This window comes from Lonchura striata, chromosome 6 (genome assembly GCF_050655825.1).
Source record: "Lonchura striata isolate lonStrDom1 chromosome 6, ASM5065582v1, whole genome shotgun sequence".
NCBI lineage: Eukaryota > Metazoa > Chordata > Aves > Passeriformes > Estrildidae > Lonchura > Lonchura striata.
Genome location: NC_140708.1, coordinates 16,730,187 through 16,754,192, shown reverse-complemented (window position 1 = coordinate 16,754,192; position 24,006 = coordinate 16,730,187). Strand labels below are relative to the sequence as shown.

At 40.9% G+C, this 24,006-nt stretch overlaps 1 protein-coding gene across 3 annotated transcripts in view; it reads left to right on the top strand.

The window, feature by feature from the left end:
- The window catches only part of RET (ret proto-oncogene), a 93,036-nt gene that overhangs the window by 2,906 nt on the left and 66,124 nt on the right, over window positions 1-24,006 (top strand). The window contains exons 2-3 of one of the 3 annotated variants that reach the window (XM_085583313.1): window positions 9,183-10,448; window positions 11,725-12,020. In XM_085583313.1, coding sequence (XP_085439439.1) covers window positions 11,975-12,020 — 46 coding nt within the window. In that variant the 5' untranslated portion in view covers window positions 9,183-10,448; window positions 11,725-11,974. Of the gene's footprint in view, window positions 1-9,043; window positions 10,449-11,230; window positions 11,397-11,724; window positions 12,021-24,006 lie in introns of those variants that run through there. The other 2 variants (XM_085583314.1, XM_085583315.1) reach the window with 2 other exon arrangements.

Here is a 24,006-nt window from a genome sequence, read left to right as displayed (position 1 = left end):
CACTAGCTGTGGAGTCAGCATTTTTATACTATGTAGTGGGGAAAAACATTGAACAGGAGGCACATTCTATTTGGGGAAAATAATTTACTCTGTTGCCTTTGCCTTTAAACTCGGTCAAGAGTCCTGTCCCAAATGTTGCAAGCTCTGACACCTGGGACTGGCTTTAGTTGCTGACTAAGGAGATTGCAGCCTAAGCCATGGTGAGCTGCTTGCTCATTTGTACTGGGTCATGGATGGCAGCAAAGCAACTTTCCCAGGTTCATTGCCCAGCTTGGAGCAGTAAGGCCATTCCTGTGGGCTCTATCAACAGCAGCTCTGGGACACTCTGTCTGCCACTCTGCTCTGTGACTTGTAGCCAGTCTGTAGCAGCCAGTACCCAAGTCTAGAAATAATGTGGGCTTGGAACCCTAATTTCTTCAAGAAGTAGATCCTGGTGAGCCCTATACAGCTAAGACATCTTAAGTCAATCCTGACATTTCACTCAACATTTGTGCTGGAAAGGTGGCTGTTGGACAGGACACTGATAAGGACTGAGCTTGTCCTGTCCTGAGGGTGTCCTCCTGAAGAGCATTCACTGCTCCCATGCACTGATGCATATCCTTAGTTCAGGTCCCTTCACTGTGCCTCATGCGAGCCCTTGTGCTTTTACATCTATCGCTATGACACAGTCTTCAAGGAAGCACTTGAGCATTTGGTTGCAAAAGGCTCATTAGCAGACAAATTACACAGAGAAGTACAACAAGATGTAGACAAGAAGAACATGAACCTCAAAGTTCACGGAGGAAGTTAGAAGTACAAACAAAAAAAACTTCAGAGGACAAATCTTTAGTGTGATCTCATAGTGGAGATATTTTGAATTCCGACTCATGTAGGATTGTGTAGTGACATTAAGTCACCCTGCTTAAGTTTAGTTCTGAGTCATCTTTATGAAGTCACTGCAGGTTTCTTATGGCAATAATCAATAAAAACTTCTTTACAGTCTTATTTCAAGCATTTTCTGGAGGGAAAACTATTTTCAGGAGTTCTCTCTCATGGGTAATGACAGGAAATTTGAAGAGGATAGGTGTATTGCTGACACAGGTACAATGGCATTTTACAATGTATTAAAAAAGGCTGGATTAGATTCAGAATGAGTGCACAGAGCAAATTAACTTTGTCTGAAAATATCCAGCAAAAATAGTTTGATGAATATTGTAGAGCAAGACTCCTATGCTAACAGCCACAAATTTGGGATCTGTGGGACACTTGGGTAAATCTTTGACATCCAAAATGGAAGATGTTGAAGGCAGTAGGTGCTTTAAGATTACTTCTGGGTTGTGATTTGAGATTTTTTTGTTTAATAGCTTAGAAGAAGCTATTACTCTTAACTTCACGCTCTGATAATGTGGTTCCAGTTGGTTTGTGCTAGAGCCTCCTGTCATTCTCTGTCTATTTAAACTTCAAGTTCCCAGTGACTTGGAAATCAGTTCTGACAGAGCAGGCATTCTTGTATCCAGTCTTCTACAGAAAAAGATGTCAGCAGGTGACAACCAGTGCTTCCTTAATATAGTTAACAAGGTTCAAAGGACTTAATCCATGGCCCTTTCTTGTGAATGTCTTACTATTCCAACATTGTTCCCCACAAGCATCTTAGACAGTGGGTGTTGAGGACTGTCAGCTTAATGTCTGACATTGCACTTCAATGTAGACTGCTTAATTTCATCCTCTAATCTGTGGAATCTTGTTAAGAATTATTGTGTTAGGCATGCAAAATAAAGTAGATTCACCAAAGACAGTACCCACTTAGCTTCTTGTAAGACTCTGTTGAGCCAGTCTCAGGTACTTTTAACCTGAGACTTAAAGCTTGAGACTGGCTTTAACTTTTTGCTTTTCTCCTGGGCAGTGGCATAGAAAGCTATGCATGCTTTGTTTCAAACAGGCAATTCTTTGTTTAATTTGATTTGACATTAAGCATCTTTTCCATGTAGATATACAGCAGCCTCTGAAAAAATCACACAGCACCTCTACAACAGATCCTAATAGAGCTGGGATTCTGGTCAGCAGAGTAAAGATAAATTCTCTACAAAATGTAGTTACTATTGCATAGAGGGGACAAACTGTATTATACATAATCCCTTATCACTTTAGGCTGTTTCTGTGATACCCCAAGTTGTCAGGGCACCTTCAGGAGACCTAGGCTGCCAGTGTGGCTGGGGACTGCACTGGCTGCACATGCCAACACCTTGTATGTCCCACCCCTACAGCTCTGCTCTAGGACCTTATTTCTTACAGTCTCCATGGTTGTTAGAGGCATTGCTGCTTTTTAATATACCAGACATCCCTTTCATTCAGAGATACCTTATGCAAAGCATTTGCTGCAGAATCAGTATAAAAAACTCAAGACAAAACCACCTTCCCCACGGGAGCACTTCCTCAGTACATGTTGATGAAATATGTCAAGACTCTCTAAATTGACTTCTTAGGTTCACTGCACGGTTTCTCTTTCAGTCACAATCTTTTGTCCTGTCTGTGCCTTAGTTGTATATATTTTGTTACTCCTTCAATGGCTGATTTATTGGTGGAGAGACCAGCTGTGCCTAGTTTACATGAACTGTGATACAGGACGCCTGAAAAGGTCTGGTTTAACTTAGAAATATCGGAGCTGTAAAATTGATGATTGCAGGTTGATAGAGCACTGATTTACCTGATTTCTGTTTACCTGGATCAGTCAAACCAGTTTCTCCCAGGTGTCAACTGACCAGTGTTTCAGTGTAGAAAGTGTAATGGAAAAAAGGTCATTTCAAGTTGTCATTTCATGAATTTTGTTTGTCAGAGTCTAAGGGACAAAGGCAAATATTTCCAAGTTTTCTCTTCCAATTATTGTGAACCTGCTCCACAACTATTGCCCTGCATCAAACACCACTTTACATGGCCTTGTTTGTAGTCACTGAGCTCTTAGTTTTAGTTAAATGCTGCTGCATGTGCTAACAAAACTGAAACAGCTGTGTTGAATTGCTCTGAGTTGCAGTGGTTAGAAACAATAACTGTTTCCATCATATATGCAACTCCAAGAAAGACAAATATCTCTGAGCTAGAATACAGGATGCTCCACAACCCAAACAAATAGAAACAGACTCTGAGTAGCTGAACTGACCATGATGACTTCAAAAAGAAATTGCCTAGCTGTTGATCATAGGAGACATATATGACTGTCAGCTCAGCTCATAATACGCATAAATTAAAAATATGATGGTAACCTACTTTTGCTGCTTTAGGTACTTAAAGTTTCTCTTGTCTTTCTCCCTTGGGCTCTGAGTCCTGCTCTTTAAATCTTTAAGTTCATGGAAGTCAAGGCACAAAGGAATAATAGAATGAACTTCTAAGGGTTTATATTATTTCTATGCATGTGTGTAAAGGTAGGCATAATTGCACTAAACCAGAAATCTATAATTCCTTCTCTCTGGAAATGAGAAAAATAAATATGAAACTATCCTTGGTGTTTTGATTGTAACACTAAAACAGAAAAAAACCATTACTTTTATAACCTTTTAAATATATGTTTTATACTGGTAAGAGTTCTGTTTACTGTTATCTCACACTGTTGTTGCTGTTTTTACTAGGAAAGTGCAAGTCAGAGCCTTTTGTAATGGGTAACTGGGCAGAGAGACCCTGTCTTTTCTCCTTAAGTAAACCTTATGCAAGATTTTGCACTTTCACATAGGAAAGTGTAACTTGTAGAAAAGAAATGGTGTCAGTGTAAACTATGGAGAACTGTCATGACCTGGCATTTTGAACAGGGACCTCAGGGAAGAGAGTTTTGTTCCCATTTCCTTGAAAAATCAATCCACATCTGCCTGTGCATTAAGCCTCTAACTAAAAGAACTTGCATCCTCAGCACTTTCTGAAGAATTTCTGCTAAATCTCCAGAGTGGTCCATTTGACCAACATGTTCTCCACTGTACAGAGCCTCAGGGCCATGCAGGATGTTAGAGGGTCAGGGACCTTCTGCTACAGGGTGAATCCCTACTGGGCTGGCCAAGAGTCAGCACCCCTTATTTTGGTTGTTTTGGGGTTTTTTTTTGGGTTTTTGTTTTGTTTTGTTTTGTTTTTGTTTTTTTTGTGACGTGATGATTTTGAGAAATTTCTAATCCTTTTAAAGTTCAAATTATAATCAAATTTCAAAGTCAAAGAACAGATATGAGTTATGGCATTTTTTTGCTGTGTGTTATTCTTGTTTTGAGGCTTGTCTTCTGTTTTTTGCTTTTTTAGGAAAACCAGGTTGTACTAATATGCTTGGCATCTTGGTCATAGTTACCTATTGCAATGGGTACAAAAGACTCTTTTCCTTTTAAATAGTTGTTTTTGGCCATTTAAAATCTTGTTGTAACTTATGCAGCACTCAGTGTGGCTCCATGTGGTATAATTCTGAAATTTTAATTTTTAAAAGTTTTGGGAAATTACATACTGGAAAAGCCTACATTAAAGAACAGTGTCACAGTATTAGGCACTCAAAACATGAACAAGATTTACCTTTTCAATCTGAATTCACCCTCTTTGTTCAGAGTGTTTCTACATGTAATTGTATATTCTTGCATTTACTGGACTCTGGCTTACTCAATGCACAGGAAAAACAAGAATTCTTCATGAGTCTCAAGTATGTTATTTTGAGGTTATATCTTTGGGTTGAATCCTAGGAATTTACAAGTTCCAGCACTAGTTGGAAGCACTGACACATTCCTAGCTGTTCCTGAATGAGACTTGTAAGGCATATCATTGAGCAAATAAAAAATGCATGGGGCAATCTCGGTCCTAACATTTCCTCACAGGCAAGCTCTTGATTTCATTTTTAATGTAATGCTCTTTAAATGTAGAGACCGTGTGTGTGTGTAATAGAAAAACACATCCTGTTAGATCGATGGAATACAGGGGCAAACGTGCCTCTATAAACCGTGGCGCAAATGAAGATGTGTGACCTGACTATCTGAGTGCTCTCTTTTATGGCCAGGATACCATATATTTAAAGTTACAGTACAGTGGGAATCCAGATCTCTGGAATTACCCTAGGATCATATTTCCTGGTTCCTAGTGATTACGATTTAGTAACATATGGTGCTGAAAGTAAATCAGATTATGTAGATCATTTAACCCAATGCAGGTTAACTTAGAGGTGAAGTCACTTATAAGTCCTGATTCTGATATTTTTATACTAATTCCTATAATGACAAAATTAATTGTTATTCCATTGAATGTGATCTTCTCTTCATTAACTTTGGTGTGTCTTCACACTTATATTCATAATGGAATAATGGTCATTATTTTATCAGTTCTTCTCTGACAGAATTTGACATGATGATTTTGGAGACTGAAGACTCTCAGGTCACCATTTTCCCTGATGGCACTGGGGCTAACCCACCAGTAACATTAGTTATAGTGCCTCTATTCTGAACCTATGAAAGTTTGAAAAAAGTGAGGCCCTCTTGTTGTCACTGTGGCATGTACTGAACCTTGCTCTGGGTGACAGGAAGAGTAGCACTGCTGGGAAGTGTCTCTTAGCTCCCTCATGCAAAGCTGGCTGTGCCTATTCTAAGGAGCACTGAGACAAAGTTAGACCTGACAAGATTTTGGAGCTTAGCTGTTGAACTTGAAGCATAGGACATTTGATACTGCTCAAGAAAGATATACATTTTCAGTCCAATTTAATTGCTTTTCCTACTGAAACCCAAATAGTTATATATTTTCAGTTAGTTTCTTTACCTTATTAGTTATTTCTAAAATTATGATATTTGAAATGTCTTTTCTAGATTTGAAAACTACATTTGCTTTTCAGGTTTAAAACCTCTAGGGTATAGTGTGGTAATGTTTTCAAGTTCTCTGCAGCCAAGAGTAATAAGGAATGAAAAAAATAAAGTGAAAGCTCAGCTTCACAAATATTTACTGATCATTTCAGATGTATCACAGCTTTATCTGGCTGTTACTATTTTTAATTAAGTTGGTAATGGAGTGTTTTTTAAGGTCACCTACAAACTTCAGAAATAGTTGTATTGGGTAAATCTGACTGTACCTTGGACAAAATCACTCTCCAATGCATTCACCTCCCCCAGGTCACTCTAGGGGTACTGCAGCTGGCAGGGAGCAGGAAGCTTGCCTTGGTCATAACCCACGCTCGAAGTTCTTCATGAACTTTATGAACAAGTAGGGAATTGAGGTTACAAATCTCTCATGTAGGCTGTTATATTTGACACCAAATTTTAAGAAACTAGAATGAAAATAATCTTTTATTGTTATGATCATAGTAGTGTATTATCTGCTGGAAATGGACCTGGAGAAGAGTCAACAAAGGATGTTTTCTATTTTGTTAGCTGGTTTTAATTTATCAGCTGCCAGTTTCAATGTATTTCTCTAACTAGTTGTTGGAAAAGTATCTACCCCCTACCATTCAGATTCTGATGGGGGATGTGTGAATATCCTTGTGCATGCTCATAACATTTCCAGCAGATCCCAAATGTTTGTTTAAAAGCTAGAAAAATCCAGCCTTCAAAGTTCAGAAGAACTTTACTGCTCATACTGATGCGAAGAGATTTATCGTGCCAATATCTGTTAATATCTTGGGGAAATTAATGCCTCTCGAGTAATGGGATAAATGTTGAACCTCAATGCCAAAGTGCCTGTGGGTTACAACTGTTGGGTTTATGCTATATGGTTCCAGGCAAAAAGGATTGTCTGTGCAAATGAGATAACCATGAGTCATCAGCCCTGTCCCTGATGCTAGCTGGGGATATTCCTGCGGCGGTGCAACGGCACAGCTCTGCTGCAGGCACACCAGGCTTGCAGGCTCGCTCACCCGAGGCAGTGCTCATCATCACAGCAAGGTGCACATCCTCATGCACTCACACTCCTGTAATCCTGCTGCTCCACAAGAGTACAGAAATCATACCTTTGGATTTCTCTGCGTTTGGAACTCACATTAATGAAAGTACAGTGGTCGAGTGCTAGTGTGTATCCAAGTGACTTCGCTCCAAATGCCTTTTTCTGACATAATAGCTGCATCCATGGCACCTCCAGGACAATCCTTAGACATGAAAACTTTTATGTCCTGAGCTTTCATTTCCTGTTAGTTTTAGAGGGTTTTTGTAACAAGATAGATGCAATATGACATGAGATTATGAACAGAATTGAAACAAAAAAGCACCTGTTGTTTGCAAATATTGCGAGAATTTGTTTCCTCTCTGCATGGAAATGCTCCAGCATAGTCATCCTGTGCTTCATGGAAACCTGCAGCAATAAAGGCAAGCATTTGAAAATTTCAGAGACCTATTTTGGTACTGACTTCTGATGGCACCAGACATTGTGATTTATGATTTCATGCTTTCAGTGAAACAATCTGATGGCCAGAAATCAGGCAATTTTTGAGGATTAATGTATTTTTAAAAAGGCTTTATATTACATTTACAGTGACACAAACTAATGTTGTTGAAGGAATTTAGAATTTTATTGCCAAGAAGCAGCAGTGAGGTCAGATGAGGGCAGTCCTGGTGCAGCCCGCTCCCAGGAGGGACAGCTTTGTCAGGTCATCAAAGGACACTCATTCTTCCTGGTCATGGTCCTGGCCCAGGCTCATGTTCTGCCTTCCCTCAAAGAGCATCTTCACTTATGCCAGTCACTGCTTTCACAAGAATCTGGGTTTTGCCTTGAAATCTATCTATTTATTGGACAATCCTAAGCTCTTGCTTAAACTTCTTGTTATCAGGACAGTCTGTAGCACTTTCTCCACAAGTATGACTTCTTTCCTCCTGACTTGAAAGAAATAGCTTCTTGGTTCCCTTCTCTAGGTGCCAAGATGGAGACATCTCCTAGCACAAGTTTGCTGCTTCTTCATGGTAGTCAGTGTTTCTGACCAATTCATAGCACTTTTGGATGAGTATTTTGGGAAAACAAAGAGCTTTTAGCTCTTTCGATGCTCTCAAGTGGATAAAAATTAAATAGATAATGTGGATACTGTGCAGTTTATATGTTAGCAATATCTAACAAATAGAAAATAAAGAAATTGACAGAAGGATAGGAAAATAAAGCCCAGGGATTGTGGAAAAACATGTATATAAGAACTTTAAGTATGACATGCAGATAAATTCTTTGTCACTGTCAGGATCAAAGTTTAATCTGTCCTTTTACTATTAGATCTACCTCAGGAAGAATATCTGTTCAGTGCCACCGTAGTTGTAACTGTATGAAAGACTTGACAGTTTGATCACAAAATAGTGTTGAATGTTAATAACCCATTTTTGTAGGTTTAAAATAGTTTTGTCCTACATGATCAACAGCAGCACCTCAGACTGAGTTTCTACAGTAACCAACTTCATAGCATGGGGGAAAAAAGTATTCAAGCCCTGAACTGATCGAGAATTGTATTTTAAATACAATATCCTAGGAAGGGTTTTACCCGAAAATATTTCAGTGTTTGTGCATGACTGTTTGGAAAACATAGAAAGGTGAAACAGTCCTGAAGTGTCTTGCCCTGATGCTAAATGAACATGATATAAGACTTGTGATGAAACCAAGAAACAGTTATCAATCAGCATCAGTTTCAGGAAGCATTTTTGTATCGAGACATCTCATGGTGCCTTTATAAAAGGAAAACCTACAATAATTTAATAGTTCAGCCTGCTGTGCCAAATAAATGAGTCAAAGCAGGGGGGTGGGGGGAAGAGAAGGAGTATGAGCCATAGTTTTGCAATTGCACTAGCCTGCAGGAAAGTGTTGATTTACTTCCAAAGTATTTCTGCTAGGAGAATGATGGGAGATGCCACTGCAAAGCTTGAGTTTTTCTGGGAAATTAAGGACACCTCGCTTTTTTATTCCCCATTTACAAGCACAGATTTTCATTCAGTTTTCAAAAGGCCTTCAGACAAAGAAACCAAGTGAATGACGTGGAAGTGTATTTTATGCATGGTGCAGCAGAAGTTAGCTGTTGGAAAGAGATGGTTGCTATAGGCTTGTATGGCTCATGTAAACTCAAGGGCAGATGGTTCACAGCCTGTCTTGGGCCTCTTCAGGGATGTGGAAACCAGGCTGGGCATGAAGGGTTTAAGATTTTTCTCCCGAAGTTTGAATTTCAAGTGGAAAATTTAAAATGCCTCAATTTTGATAGGCTTTTCGAGGATTTGAGAGATGCTGCACTTATGTTATTTTTGTCTTCTGTATGGTAGGCTATAATTCCTGGCTGAACTATGTTTCCTCAATATACCAGTGCTGACATAAAGGACAGCAGTTTCAGAAAGAATGGTGACTACATTAACATGAGAGACGTGATCACAGTAGCTGGAACACAGAAGACACACGTATTTCATCCAAGTTGGATAGTTTTTTCCAGGTGCGTTGTGTGTAAGCTACAATTCTCTGAAAACACATAAAACTGCTTAGCTTAAAAGCCTGGAAATCAAATGAAAAAATTATTCTGGTGACCTTACTTCTGTTCCTTGCATGACGAACATGATGGCATCTAAAACCAGTTTTAGTGTGCTGGAGCAGAGCCTGAAGCTGGCAGAAGAGTACAGCTTTGGCTTCAGTTGCTGAGATGCCAGAAGAGATTGTAAGTCCTTGAAATTCTTCCAAGAAGTCACTTTGTCCTGGATGAAAACTGGCATTTATCAGTGCAGATGATAGTGGTGTATTTTAGATGGCATCAATATTGATTTGTATACTGCACGAGCTTTTAAATATGATTTAAGATAAAGCTTAGCTTAACCTAAGACATTTCTCCACAAAGCATTGATTTAATGTTAATGTTTTATGTGTTGCTTTCTTTGCTATAGACTTTCATTTGGTTCACAAAGACTTCCCAAGTAACCTTCTCAGTTTCCTCTTTCAGGCACTTGCAAAAGCCCCACAAACACTTGACACGTGAGTAAGTACTCAAAAGTTTAATTTACACTATGTGACAGGCAGCTTCAAAAGCAATTAATTAATGGTGGTTATTATTGTTCATCTCAAATTCATTATTACCCTTCTAGTTGCTTTGACTTGGCTTATTGTTTTCCCAAGCCTTATGAAGACCATGGAAGAAGATTTAACTTGAAGATCTAACAGAAAAGTTAAAATAGGTTAGCTCTTTTACTATTCCTGTAGTACTATTTCTCGTACTTTGCCTCTTAAAGTGCTAGGTATTGTAAGCAGAGACCTTACTAACCTAGAGAGAGAGAATTCTTTTTTGACTTATATTTAAATAATCTACAGCAATTCTTGCTAGGTGCAACGGCACCGGGTTATCTACCCTGTGTGTCTACTTGACCTTGCTTGGGCGTTTCAGAGTGTGAAGGCTGGGGAAGCCGAACGCTGTAGCTGCTGATCTGTGTCTGAATCCTGACGACCAGATCTCTGGAGCAGCGCGGCTGTGTGGAAGCAGCATCGTCTTTCGGGAGAGGAGCAGAAAATAAATATCTCCTCGGCAGGTTGAAGATGCCGTGACAGGAGAGGTGCGGGGAGCGGGGCAGGGTTTGTGTCAGGCGGCAGTCGCCGTGGCCCCTCCAGAGGCTGCGCGGGCGCGGTGCCCGCGGGTGTCGGGAGGCTGTACCCGCGGGTATCGGTGTCGGGAGGCTGTGCCCGCGGGGGTTGGGAGGCTGTGCCCGCGGGTGTCGGTGTCGGGAGGCTGTGCCCGCGGGTGTCGGGAGGCTGTGCCCGCGGGGGTCAGGAGGCTGTGCCCGCGGGTGTCGGGAGGCTGTGCCCGCGGGGGTCGGTGTCGGGAGGCTGTGCCCGCGGGGGTCGGTGTCGGGAGGCTGTGCCCGCGGGGGTCGGGAGGCTGTGCCCGCGGGGGTCGGGAGGCTGTGCCCGCGGGGGTCGGGAGGCTGTGCCCGCGGGTGTCGGTGTCGGGAGGCTGTGCCCGCGGGGGTCAGGAGGCTGTGCCCGCGGGTGTCGGTGTCGGGAGGCTGTGCCCGCGGGGGTCGGGAGGCTGTGCCCGCCCATCCGCGCTGCCCGCGGCTCCGGCGCGGCCGCGGCAGCCGGGGCAGGGCGCGGGCGGGCCGGGCGCTGCGGCGGGGCCGCCGGGCGGAGGCAGCGCCGGCGGCGGGGCTCGGGGCGGCGTTTGTGAGCGGCGGCTTTTTCGGAGTGCTTTTCTCGCCCAGCCCGACCTGTCACAGCGTATTTCAGCTTTGGCTCGGTTAGGTTTCCCGCCCCCCACCCCCTCCCGCTTGCGGTTTAAAAGTGGCGTTTCGCCGCTCAGCGGGACGCGCGCGTTCCGGGTTACTTTGGTTGCCTGCCAGGTAGCGCACATCTTCTACAGCATCCTCCTACCATCAAGCAAAAACTGTCTCCTCTCCTAAGGATTAATTATTCAACACGTTTAATGTGTTTCGGCTGACGGGGAAGACGGCCACTCGGGCACATCCTGGTGCCGCAGCGCCTGTCCCCGCTTTGTCTCGCACCTGGTGTGTTTGCGCGGCTCGCCGGTCTTCTCCCTCAGGCCGCCGCCTCCCGCTCCTGCCGCCCGCGCCCCGCTGCTGCCCGCGGGGCCGGGGGACGCGGGCCGGTGCCCGGCCCCGCACCTTGCCCGCGGGGATGCGCGGGGCGGGGCCGCCCCTCGGCGGAGGCTCCGCGGGCGGGGCGGGGCGGCCCGGGCAGAGCGGCCCGGCGGCCGCGGAGGAGGGGCCGGGGGCTGGCCGGAGCCGGGCGGTGCCGCCGCCCGGGCAGCGCGGCGGGTGCGGCGCCGGGCGCGGCGGAGCGCAGGCTTCGCTCCTGACTTCGCTCTCCCCGCAGAGCCCGAGAGGCGCCGGCACCGCCGAGGGAACGAGGCGCTTTCTTCCCGGCCGGGGGCGGCACCGGAGCCAGGAGGACCGAGGGAAGGAGCGGCGGAGAAGCATCCCGGCGCGGGCTGTCCCGTCCGCGCCCGGCTCCGTGCTGCCGCCGGCCCGGGCCATGGGCCGGCCCGACTGAGACCCGCGGACCGTCCGGCAGCCCGGCCGGTGCCGCCCGGAGCGCCGAGGCGGGGCCGCACCGCGCGGGGAAGATGCGCTCGGCGGCGCGGACAGCCGGGCTCCTCCTGCTCTGCGGGGGTAAGTACCGCGAGCCCGGCCCCCGGGAACTTGGCGGAGCTCAGGTGGCACCCGCCGCTCGGTCCGGCCCCGAAAATCTTGCCACAAATACAGACAAGATATAAATAATCCTGATGCGTTTTCTTCGTTTTTTAAAAGCTAAGTTAGAACAGATGTGAGTTTGCTTTTCTCTGAATTTATGATGTGAAAGGGAAAATATTAAAGTATATTCCCATTTTAAGTTTCTAAAACATGATTTCTTCTCTGCTATCCTATTCCAAGAGCTTTTTGTATCATTAGATAAAATGCGTTTTGGATTGGTAAATGAAAATGACCAGAATACGAATAGTGATTGCATTGTAAGTTGGATGATGCTATCCGCAGATGTCAAGTTTCTAAAGCAAACAGAAAATCCATTATATCTCTTTTTCTTCCATATGGCTTTGTTTGCTGATGGATTTCTGACGTTTACATGAATAAATAAAAGTTGTATGCTAGAGAATGCAGTACAACCTTGCACGTCAGAAATGCATTTATGAAAAAAGTAAAGCCCAAACTACTTCACTAGTTGTTCTAACAGTGAGTAGAGTGCAATATTAATTCTGCCCTTGTGATTCCTCATAAGCATGTGACTTTTTCCTTCTTGTTATTAATTCAGATTAACTGTATTAATTTGTACCATTTTAAACTACTTGCAATACTTGCAGATATTATAAAGCTCCTATTTAATTTTTAATTTTTTTTTACTACACTGAAATACTTTAAGTTGCCCATATGTTTTCTCTTCTTAATAGGTTGTTGTTAAGGCCTGATTTTTGTAAAATCTCACTAGCAGTGAAGTCTATGATATAAGGGTATAAAATGTGTAGGATATACAGCATCTAAACACACACATCTAGTAAAAAAAAAAATAAAGTGGGTTGCATCCCAAGACATTTCACTGTCAGGAAGAATTAGCCATACTTGTATTGCTAATGGATGATCTATCATGCCTACTTTGCTTTTATCTTTGGCAAATCCATTTTCTTTAATGTTTTTTGGCAGAATTAGGAGAAATGTAATTTACGTAAGTTCCTCGGCTTGAGGGGTATCTTTTCATTAGCCAAAATGATTCACATGCATTTGCTTGAAGATGATTTTCAGTGATTTCTGTTTAAGCTGGACAGATGAGTTTTCTTCAATTCATGCTGAGTTACCCCAGATTATTGCACATCCTGAACTAGCTGGTGTTAGGAACTCTGGAGCTGCATTCTCAAATGGCTTTTTTTTTTTTTTTTCCCCTCTTGCAGCGTTTCCCTTTCAGTTGGACCACCATTTGATTTTACTTTTAGTTGTACAACTTTACATGAATTTCATTCTGAAACTCTCAGATGGGAAAGGGGTTCTCTTTACTGAAGACAGGTATCTAAACCTTCCTAAATATCAGACCTCAGCAGTTGGAAATAGTTTCAAAGACTTTTTATTACTAAATGTAGCCATAAATTGTTAACTTTTGGATCTGCCAAAAATATATTTGGAGGAATATTATAGGAGCTAATTTATTTGAGTAGAGTAGGCTGCCAAGTAGATTTTTTTTTGTATACTGCTTGTTTATACTTAAAGTTAAAAATGTTTTGCTTATGCTCACAGCTTTGACTACTGAGGCTTAATACTTGGTTCTCCTTATTTTCTGCTAAAATTGTTGGGAAGGAACGTTGTGTACATTTATGCTTTGGGTCATTATATTTATAGTTAGGGTCATTGTATTCATAGTTATTTCAGGAATTATTCATAGCAATATTCTATGGGTGTCTGTTGATAGAGAAACACTGCTTCACATTGTTGAGGTGTGTGACACTAATTAGCTTTTATGCAGTAAGAGCTGGGTTTGCAGCATTGTGTCTTGGAGGTACTAGCAAAGCCCCTGCATGCACAGAGTTCCAGTTTAGGAACCCAGCTGTCTCAGGAGTGATGATGCATTCTTATCGTGGGAACACTGAAACTTCAGTGGGCTCCATCCTGGGGGAAAGCCAGGGTCTCTTCAGTGATAACTGGCGTGCTCTTGCCAGGTGTTGTGAAGGAATCTCTTTGCTGGGCAAGACCTCATCATAGAGGCTTGCCACCCAAAGTTAACCTGCAGGGATACCCTTGCACTCAATTGCTATTGGTACATCTTTGGTTTATAGAAAGGTTTTGGAGAGGTTAAAACTGCCGTAGTTCATAGAACGCGTGCTCTCAACAAACCCGGAGGCATTTTACTGAGTGAGCTGGCGTGGGCAATCCGTGAGCGTGCTGTTAGTTGAAGGGATTAGGTTTGGTTATTTTGTATTGGTGGGCTGCATAAAGCACACTGGCCCATTTGTTCTGAGGCAGAAAGGCACAGCCTTGGTGCTTCTGCACCACAGGCAACATGTGAGTCTCCTGCATGCACTGTCCTTAACGTGCAGTAGCCTAAAAACAGCAAAAATAAAAGGAATGTTTCTTCTCAAATTAAGGCTTCTGTCTCTTTTACCAATTAAAAGAAAGGCAGGGTTTTATTATGGAGTGTGCACCTGTCTTTTGAAAAAGTTTTGCATCTTGTCAGTTGCAGGACTTCAGGGTGTTAACTTGCTTGTCATGCTGCCTGGCTGTTTGGTGCTGGAGTTTTGATTCTGAAAGCTCAGTGATATCAGAGTAGGACCTTGTTCAGTTAAATGTAGAAAAGAGTGCCTGTGGGAAAGACTTGGTAGGATTGTCTTGTCTGGAAAGTAATTTTTGTAATTAAAGGGGATACTTTTGACAAGATAATTTCTTTTCAGTGAATAAAACGCAGTTTGTAAGCATTACACTATGCAAATTTTTTAAAATTGAAAGGGAAATCTAATGGAAATAATAAGGTTTCTACTTCAGCAATGTGCTCTTGAATGCAGATTATTCAAACTTTTTTTCTATTTTATTGGCTGTGATATAAAACTTCTGTTGAATGTGCTAGTTCTGATGCTCATTTATGGACTGTTTGGGATCGATTCTTACAGTGAATTTCTCTGCTGCTATGATTGCTGCTAATGTTTTGACTGGTTACAATTTAGAGCAAATCCAGGCTCAACTCATGCATCCAGATCAAGGACAGATCAATTTCAGAAACCGACTGCAAATACTGGCATTCTTCTCCCCCAAGTGTGGACTATTTCACATAATATGTGCATTTCATGATAGAAAATTGGTGCTTTCTCTGGGAAAAGAATACCTATGTCAACTGAAAGATTCCCTGTGCACTCACACTTTTAGATCAAACCAGTGCTGATCAGATCAAATGGTAGAGCACAGACTTGAGTCAGGAACTAAGACAGACATAATTTGTATGCCTGTTTTTTTTTGGTTTTTTTTTTTTTTTTTTTTTTTTTTTTTTTTTTAACAGCTATCTATCAGATTATATATGTTCAGGATTTTACATTGTAAAGTAAAAATTCCTCTGTTTTCTTATAACCCTGACTGTGGGCAAAGGACAAAGGACCACGAGAGGCGCTTCATCAGATCTTACGTGTCTTAAGCAGGAAAGAGCAAAGTGTTGTGTGGCAATTTCAAACCTTGCTGCTCTTTTTGATAGGAAAAGGAGTATTAATCATGAGGCTTTGGTTTCTTCCTGCTTTGTTGTTTTTCTCTGCCAAGAGGTTCATCATCTTACCTTCTGGCTTTTCCCCAAGTGGTACTTGTCCTCCCTCTGGTCACCTGCTGCTGCCTGCATTGGACTGTGAAAGTGCTGCTTTTCTTGCACAGCGCTCACCAGGGTTCATCCCAGTGCTCCTTCCAGCGAAGGAGCCTGGGCTGTCTGTGGCCCTCTAGGCTTCATGTCTCCCCTCATTGTACTCCCATTGTCAGGTCCTTCACCTTCTAGTTTCTTCACACATGAAATTTTGCAGTGAAGTTCACCTCCTGCACCGTTTTCCCTTTCACAGAAAGTCATTTACTGTGTTGGGTTTTTTTAAAATTCATGCTAATTACATCCATATTTGTGTTATATTTAGTTCCCTTCTCATTGTTATGTGCAATCTTCTCAAGGTGCCAGGGCAATATGTGCTATTGGCTTGATTATTTTTGCTAGTCAGTCAGTTGCATTCTTCGTCTTTGGCTTCATTCAAGGGTTTTGTTACTATCATAGAGACAGTATAAAGGAAATGAATATGGCGATAACAAAAAGCCAGCATTTTAATGCTTAAAGCTCATTTGTTAGTCTTTGATTAACAGACAAGATTTCTCAGCATTAACATCAGCAGTCAGTCTGTACAACAGTGTGGGTTCAGCGCCTGAATGTGAGATGCACATTCAGCAGCATGCCCACTATCAGTTTTTCATCTATATGTCATGTCATAGTCTCTTACATTTTTGTTTTTTTTTTTTTTACAGAAATGACAGACATGGCTGGTGAAAACACATGTATTTGGTTAATTTTCATTTTGTCCCTTTTCCCCAGTTTGGCCCCTGGCAGGAGGAAGATTTGTTCACTTGGTGTACTTTCATGTTTGGCTTGGCACGGCTGGTCCCACTCCTCCAGGCTGCTTTCTCTCTCATAAAGCAACCTAGCAAACACAGATATGCCATGGGTTGGAAGAAATCCATACTATAGAAGCTTGGTGTTTTCTGGAGAGCCTTTTTGTGCAAAGGTCATTTAGAGCCTGTCTGCGGTGGCGAGAGCGTTTGCTCTGTTCAGACATTGGCATCCTTCAGCTTTCAGGCAGAGCAGAAAGTGGTGCCAGCTGGTGATGGACTGCAATTATCTCTTGGTTTTGAAATTTAAAAATTGCCTGACAGTGCTTATTGAGCATGGGTATTTGTTTCAGAAGCATTGCAGAACTTACCTGAACACAGGTGGTGGGTCCCTATGGGAGCAGGGTGGATGTTAAGACCATCTTCTTCCAGGATTGAGGCACGCTCATGCTGCGGTCTGTTCTTAGCTCTTACTTTCTACTTTTGTTTGGTTTGGCAGAAGCAAAGCTTAAAAATTCACCAAAATATTCTAAAGAAACTTTGGAATTGTTTTTTCTCCAGTTGATTTTTTTTTTTTTTTTGTAACAGTCTTATACTTTGGAAAGCGAGCAACTGAAGCATTGCAAGGATAAATACAGCAATTACTGCAGGAGAAGGACAGATTTGAGGTTTGCATATTAGCTTGGTTAGATCAGGGTTCATATTCAATTGACAGCTGTGCTACACATTTTCTCGGTTGTCTCACACTCTCTCTCAGTTTTCTGTAAAGTACCATCATCAGTTACTTTATCCTTAGAATATCATGTGCATTGTTGATTGACTAATGCAGTTCCAAAGTGGGTGATACTGAAGCCTATGCAAAGTAGGGAAAACAATGGGAAACCTTACAGAATCTCTAGAGTGATAATGCATCAGTGAAAAACAGCATCGAAGAAGCTGTAGAATGAAATGTGTTCAAAGGCTTTATTTTTGCAATGTGGTTTTTTTTTTAATCAGTGAAATACACTGAGATATTCCACAATGTTTTGGCAAAGTCGTTATGAGCCTTCTGAAAAGTTTTCATGTAGATTATGTTGCTACTTAATAAAGTTATTAAGAAAGTTTTTGTTAACAAAATAGTAAGTCAGCTGAGGTGTAAATAACCAGATGGATTTTGATCCTTTGGGAGCTCAGGATTTTTTTAAAATTTGTCTAAAGCTGTCTCTTTTTTCCCCACATAAGGAGAGCACAAAGCTGGTTTTCTTAAAGATTGCTTCATAAAAATGGCTAAATAGTCTCAGATTTCTGGATCTTGAAATGAGACCATAAACATACTAGGAACATTTTAACCTAAGAGATGCTCTGTAAATCTGCTGAAACGAAGATGATCATCAGCGCTTTAGAGCCTAAGGGAAAATTACAGTGATCACAGTCAAAAAAGGGAATTGGAAACTTTGCTGGGGTAGTAATGCCAGAAATGTTGTTTGACTGAATTAGTTTAGAAATTTGGCTGATTGTAAATCAGGTGATTGTAAAAAGAAAATGGATGTATTACTCCTAATGGCTGTCTAATGGCTTTTCAGTCTATGCATTTAGAAAACTAATTAAACAGTATATTTAACTGATATAACAAAGTTGCTTGTGTTGCTGTAATGGGTGGTTGGGTTTTGGTTGGGTTTTTTTTTTTTAATGTCCATTATGGCTTTTTTCTAAGTGAGACAAATTTCAATCTCAGATAATAAAATTAAATCCAGCTTTTTCTCCTAATTCAGAGGCACCAAGTTTTCTGATATGGACAATTCCATTATCTGTTCTTTTCACTTGTGAAATGGAAAGACTCATTTTGACGTGAGTAGACCAGAATTTCATGTATCTCCAAAGGCCCTTAAAGGCTAGGTTTGCCACTGAGTAAGAGCAGGCATCCTGTGGTCCTGTCAGTGCCATTCTGAGGGTGTCTTGGAAATGAGACTTAGATCTCCCAGTGGCTTAGAGACACAAGTAATGGTTTCTCTGGATTTGGGAGGAGTGGAAGCGTTACTGTGGGTAGTTCTTTTCCATTCCTGCATAGAGAACTGATGCTTTCATTTTGGCCCCTAACAAAGACTATACAGAGCAGCTTCTTGTGACTCCCTTGAGAGGTGATACTTCTACACTGGTTGGCTTCTGGAGATTTTTTGTCTTTGTCAATGAGGTGCCCTTCCATACCCTATTATATTAAAGTAGCCAATGAAAAGTATTTCTGTGCAAAGAGAAGTAAGGATGTAAAAAAATATCAATGGTTCACAAATTGTTGAGAATGGATTTTATTCTCTAAGTTCTCTTTCCACCTCTGCCACTGTGTTGCTTAAAACTGATCTCTTGTGTTAAAAGTACCCCTGTGTTGCTGCTGTGCATTTGGGAGCAAGGTACTGACTGCCAGTGTTCTGGATGTTTGGTCAAGAAGGGAAGTAATAATTTGCATTAATGCAAATAAAATGTAACATAAAGTCAAAGAAAAGCCATTTTTTACTGAAATTTAGCCCACAACAATCTATGACTTGAAAACGCTGATAAAAAAAGTTAGATTAATTATGTCTAGTTGGATGGGAATAGCCAGTATAGCATGATTAATACATACGTTTATGGCAGTCAGTCATCTCAGAAGAGCAGGGGGTTTGAAATGTATATGTACTCTAGGGCAGCAATCAGGCTTTCTTTTACACAGCATAAGAGTAGATACTAGAAAATTATATGAACACATTTATATTGCCAGATTGTGGTGTGCAAGACTGTAAGTCAAAAGTGTGCTGTTCTTGAAATCTGAATAACAGTGAAGGGAAAGAAAAGAATCCAAAGAATTCTCATCAAGGAAAAGCCTAAAGTTTTTATTTTAATAGGAAAAGTTTATTTTCCAGAGGGGAAAAAACCCACAAAAATTAAAATTGTGAGTAATTGAAGAGAGTGGATTTGGGTAGAGGGCATTGGCTGCCATGTAAAATTTGCACTGTGATGACTGAGAAGTTCTGACAGGACCTTTGGAGAAAGGATCCAATGCTCATTTTTAACAAAACAGGTTGGCCCCTGCAGTGAGAAGTCATACTTTTGTAAAAACACTTGAGTGGAGCCTTCTCAGATCTCTGAAGTGCTTAGGCATATGCTTAGTTTTATCCCACATCAGCAAAGCATTTTAGAGTGGGACTGCTGCATCAAAGCCTCATAAAGAATTGCACAGTTCCCAAAGTTAAAACTCTCTGGCAGTACATTCGGGGCCAGATTTCTCTTTGCTCCCATTTGATGCCAAGTTCCCCTTTCATGGTGTGTGCTGTCTAACCATCGAAATGACATTGAGGTGCAGGATTTCCTGTTGTGGGACCAACACCCCAACAGTCAAAACAACATCTCCAATTCTTTTGCTGCATGGAGAATTCAAAGATTCGTCTAGTTTGGAGACTACTGCATGTGTTATTACGCAGGCATGTAGGCAAGGTTGGCTTGCACAGAGCTCTGCTTTGCCTTGGTTTACAATATCAGGGCTAGTTTATTTAGAGCTGGTTTGGAAGCCTTTGTCCACCTGAGGTTTAGGTACAGTGTTCCTGACCACTTGGTCTGTATGGCTAGGCTAAGATACACATCTGAGATTCTTTTCACTGACAGCAGGAACCATGTCTGTGTATATAGCAAGAGTGACTCTGCTGACTGGATAATTTTAATGAGTAGCCTTAATAGTCTTAACTTTCCTCAGTTAGACCAGGGGAGATGCCCTTAAGCCTTTCTGTAGGACTGTTGTTTCCCTGGGCTGTAGATTTTTGGCAGCAATTTCTGGTGCTGCCTTGGCTTGCTTCTCCTACCTTTGAACTGTGAGTTATGTATTGGGTGCCCCATTTGTATTTTGATAGTCACAGTGTGTTTGGAGAGTAATACAGAAAAAAAAATACTAAAAAACAATTATGATTGTCTGTTACTGCTTTTCAGCAATTCTGGATAGAGCTTTCTTTAGCTGAGCTCTTGGATGCCAATGAAGTAAAAAGGACTGAGGAAGATGATTTCTCTAAAATGGCTCATCCCAATTGCTATTATGAAACAAAAAAAGCAATGAGAGTGTTTAGATTTTGGGTTTGAACATACACGTTTTAAAGTAATGAAGGGGAAACAATATGGCTGTAATATAAATTTTATTGCACATTTCAATTCAGTATTGCTGACATGCTCTAGATGAGAAGGCATTTTAAACAATTTTATTGCTTTGGTAAACTTTTGCCTTTGTGAAGATTAGAAAAGTTGTCTTAAATTGCTTTGCTGAGGACCTTCTGGCTAGTGAGAGAGTTTATAACATGTATTTTCCAGATTTTTTTATTTAAAAAAGGAGACAAACCCCAAAGAAACAGGATCATCCTAAGAGACTGTGGTAGATAACCCTTAAAAGCTCAGTGAAAACCAGAAATGTTTATAAAATGATTTTTTCTTACTGAGGCATTGAAGTGAGCCTTTTGGAAAAAGGGTGTTTTTTAACTATTTATTTTCTTAGATTCTAGTCTTAATAAAATTCGAAATGAAAGTTGGACCAAAAGTTTTAGGGCAGTAAATGTCTAAAAAAAATAAGCAATAATGGCCTAAGGTTTTACTTATCTTTTGATGTTGCCCTTCCACCTCTTTTTTTTTTTTTTAGCAATGTTGCTGCCATAGACTATTTTTATTTGTGTTTTTATTTCTTTTTTTTCCAATAATTTCTTGAATCCTCGTTTTCTTGGCATCATGCAGTTGTGTGTCAATTTTTTTAGTTTATCAGAAAAATTTTGTCCTCTGTCTTTGCACAGGCGATGTTGGTATCGTGGCAGAGCCATCCTTAATACCTGGCAATTAGAAAGCAAAGGGGATGAATCTGTGCAAGGCTCTGCTTTGGCCTTTCAGAATGTGCTTGTCCACAACACAACTTCCAGGAGACAATAAAGGAAATGTACATTATTTAAATATTTAGATTTGTCATCAAAAACTCAGTTTAGATTGATTATAGTAGTTATATTTGTCAGTGTAATAAGAATGTTGGCAAACACTTTTACTTATTTTATAAAATGTTCTGTTGGTAAAGAGTCCTTATGACAAAAGAGTTTTTTCTCCTTTCCCTGGTAAACCTTGGTAATGGTATTTAGATAATGTAAGATTTACTACATAGAGTCATACCTGACGCAATAGTTTATTTCCTGATGGTTCTTGGCAATATCCAGTTTTGAATGGTGCATTTTGGTCTTCATGCCTTGAAATGCAAAGGATAATAGCAAGAAATTTAGAAAACGCTGTTTTTGAAGAAAAGTATAAATGAGTGGCAACACTTATTTACAAAGGCAACTGAGAAAGCACAGAGTTCAGAATTTTCAGTTTAAGCTGAAGTATTACAAAGGTGGATGCACTGGTGGAAATTGAGTAATGGTGGAAACAAGCACTTGTGAGATAGCAAGTGATATAAGGAAACATTTTGGTAGCAGAGAGCTATGAGGATTATTGTCTGCATTGTGGGGTTTCTTTTAATTGGGAATGTCTTAAGCACAGGTAGGACAGCAGTGTATTCATGTTGGTTATATATAATCAAGCCTACCTTAGATGAGTTAGATGACCTCTCTTGGAAACTTTTGAATTTATCTTCTTATGTTTTTGTGCTCGGGCTGTTAAAAACAGGACAAATGCAGCCTTTGTATGTCTGCTGAAGCTAATGTCTGGTGTTTGGTCAATCAGGGCTCCTTATGAGATCATGATAACTTAGTCTGCAGTTAATGTAACTTGAGATTTAATATCAAAATGCTTATATTGTTAATCATCAACAGCTGAATAGACAGGAGTTAGATGCCTTTGATGTCAAGACGAGCTTCTGGAGTTTCTGGTTTTCAGAATATCCCCAGGGGTATATTTGATATGTGGTCGTCTTTGTCTTCTCAAAAATCAATTTCTAATTCCATGCTCAGCATTCTCAAATCCCAGGCAGTGAGTTGGGGACCTCACACTGCCACTGGGCATTTCCAGTTAAGGCCTTGGGAAAAGTCTGTATACATATGGCCTAACCTTGTCACTGAGAAGAGTAAAGAGTGCTGTTTTCTTCAGATAAAAAATGAAATGCATTGGAGTGATCATGTTTATTGAAGTAGACACAGGATTTGAGGATCCATTTTCTCAAGAGTTAAACTGGATTTATGATTTGGTAGGCAGTTCTTGTTAAATGAGAATTTAATGATAGCAGAGAGACCATGAGAAAAATTAGCACTGGGAATATAACTTTACTGTCAATATTTTCTACCCTGAATCCTAAATTGCCATTGCTGGGACCATTTATCTGTCTTTGACATCAGCTGCTGAGAACTCACCCTTTTATCAATGTAATGCTTTGTTAGATTTTGATATTTTAAAAACTGCAACTTATGTTTTTCTACTGTTGGTTCTGTTTCACAGTTAGCATCTTCCACTGCATTCATTATTGTTTCACATGTTTATGGTTAAATATGATCAATTTAAAATGGGGTTTGGGATATGAGCTACTTAACTACTGTTGGTTGGCAGCACTGGTCTCAGAAGGAGCTGGTGGTAAGGTGTTTTACAAAACTCCAGGGGAATATGGTGCAATCCTATAATGTTATCCTATTTCCCATTCTTAGAAGATTTTTGTTTACCTTGTACATGCCAGCATGACATTATCCCACTCTGAATGCGAGAGAGACAGAGGAAATCGCTGTGAAGAAGAAAAGGACTGTTGTTCTTCCTTTCCATGAACTTAACTCAATCCTAGCTAGTCTTGATTTGAAGCAGAATTGTTACCTTGCCATCTTTTCTGGCATTTGGACAGAAAACTACAAATATGTGGAACTGCCATTGAAAATTAAATTGTGCTGGATGCGTGATTACCTTTCCAAATGTCCTGATAGAGAGTGCAGACTCTGTCACAGCATCTGTGATTGTTTAGGCATGTGATGTTGTCTGGGAGGAATGTTTTATTTGGATTTTTTTCCACATTTAACTTTTGAATAGCTAGTGAGTCCAATCTGTCTCGCAGTAGAATGAAAACATTAAGCCTCAGCTCTCTGCATTCATTAAGAAGATAGGAAGGAGCATTATCATGGCAGAGGTGATTCAGAGAAACTGCAAAACCTCATTTTTGCCTTTTCACACCAGACACCTCTTTCTAACAGCTTTAATTATGACTGCCCTTAGATACTGCCAGATAATGGGTGTAGATATACCCCTGGATCAGGTAGTGTATTGCCAAAATGGTAACAGCACTGAAGCCTTTTGTGCAAAGGCCTGCCTGTACCTTTTTTTGTTAAATGTCCACATGGATTTAGGATTGAACAGAGTTCCAAAATATAACCCAAAAGAAAGAAAGAATGAGCTTTAAAAAATTGTCAATGAGATAAGAAATGAAAATAATGAAAAACCACAATGAAATTAATTCAGCTGCTATATTCCAGCTTCTGTACCTGTTTTATTTGCCTGGGGAAATTTCAGCAGAATGTTAAAATGTTTGTTTCTTTTCTGTTCCTTGTGCCAGTTTTACTGGATAAGGGAAAACAGACTGAAGCGTAGGAAAAAACAGGAAAAAAAAAGTACTGTCAAAAGCAGAATGGAC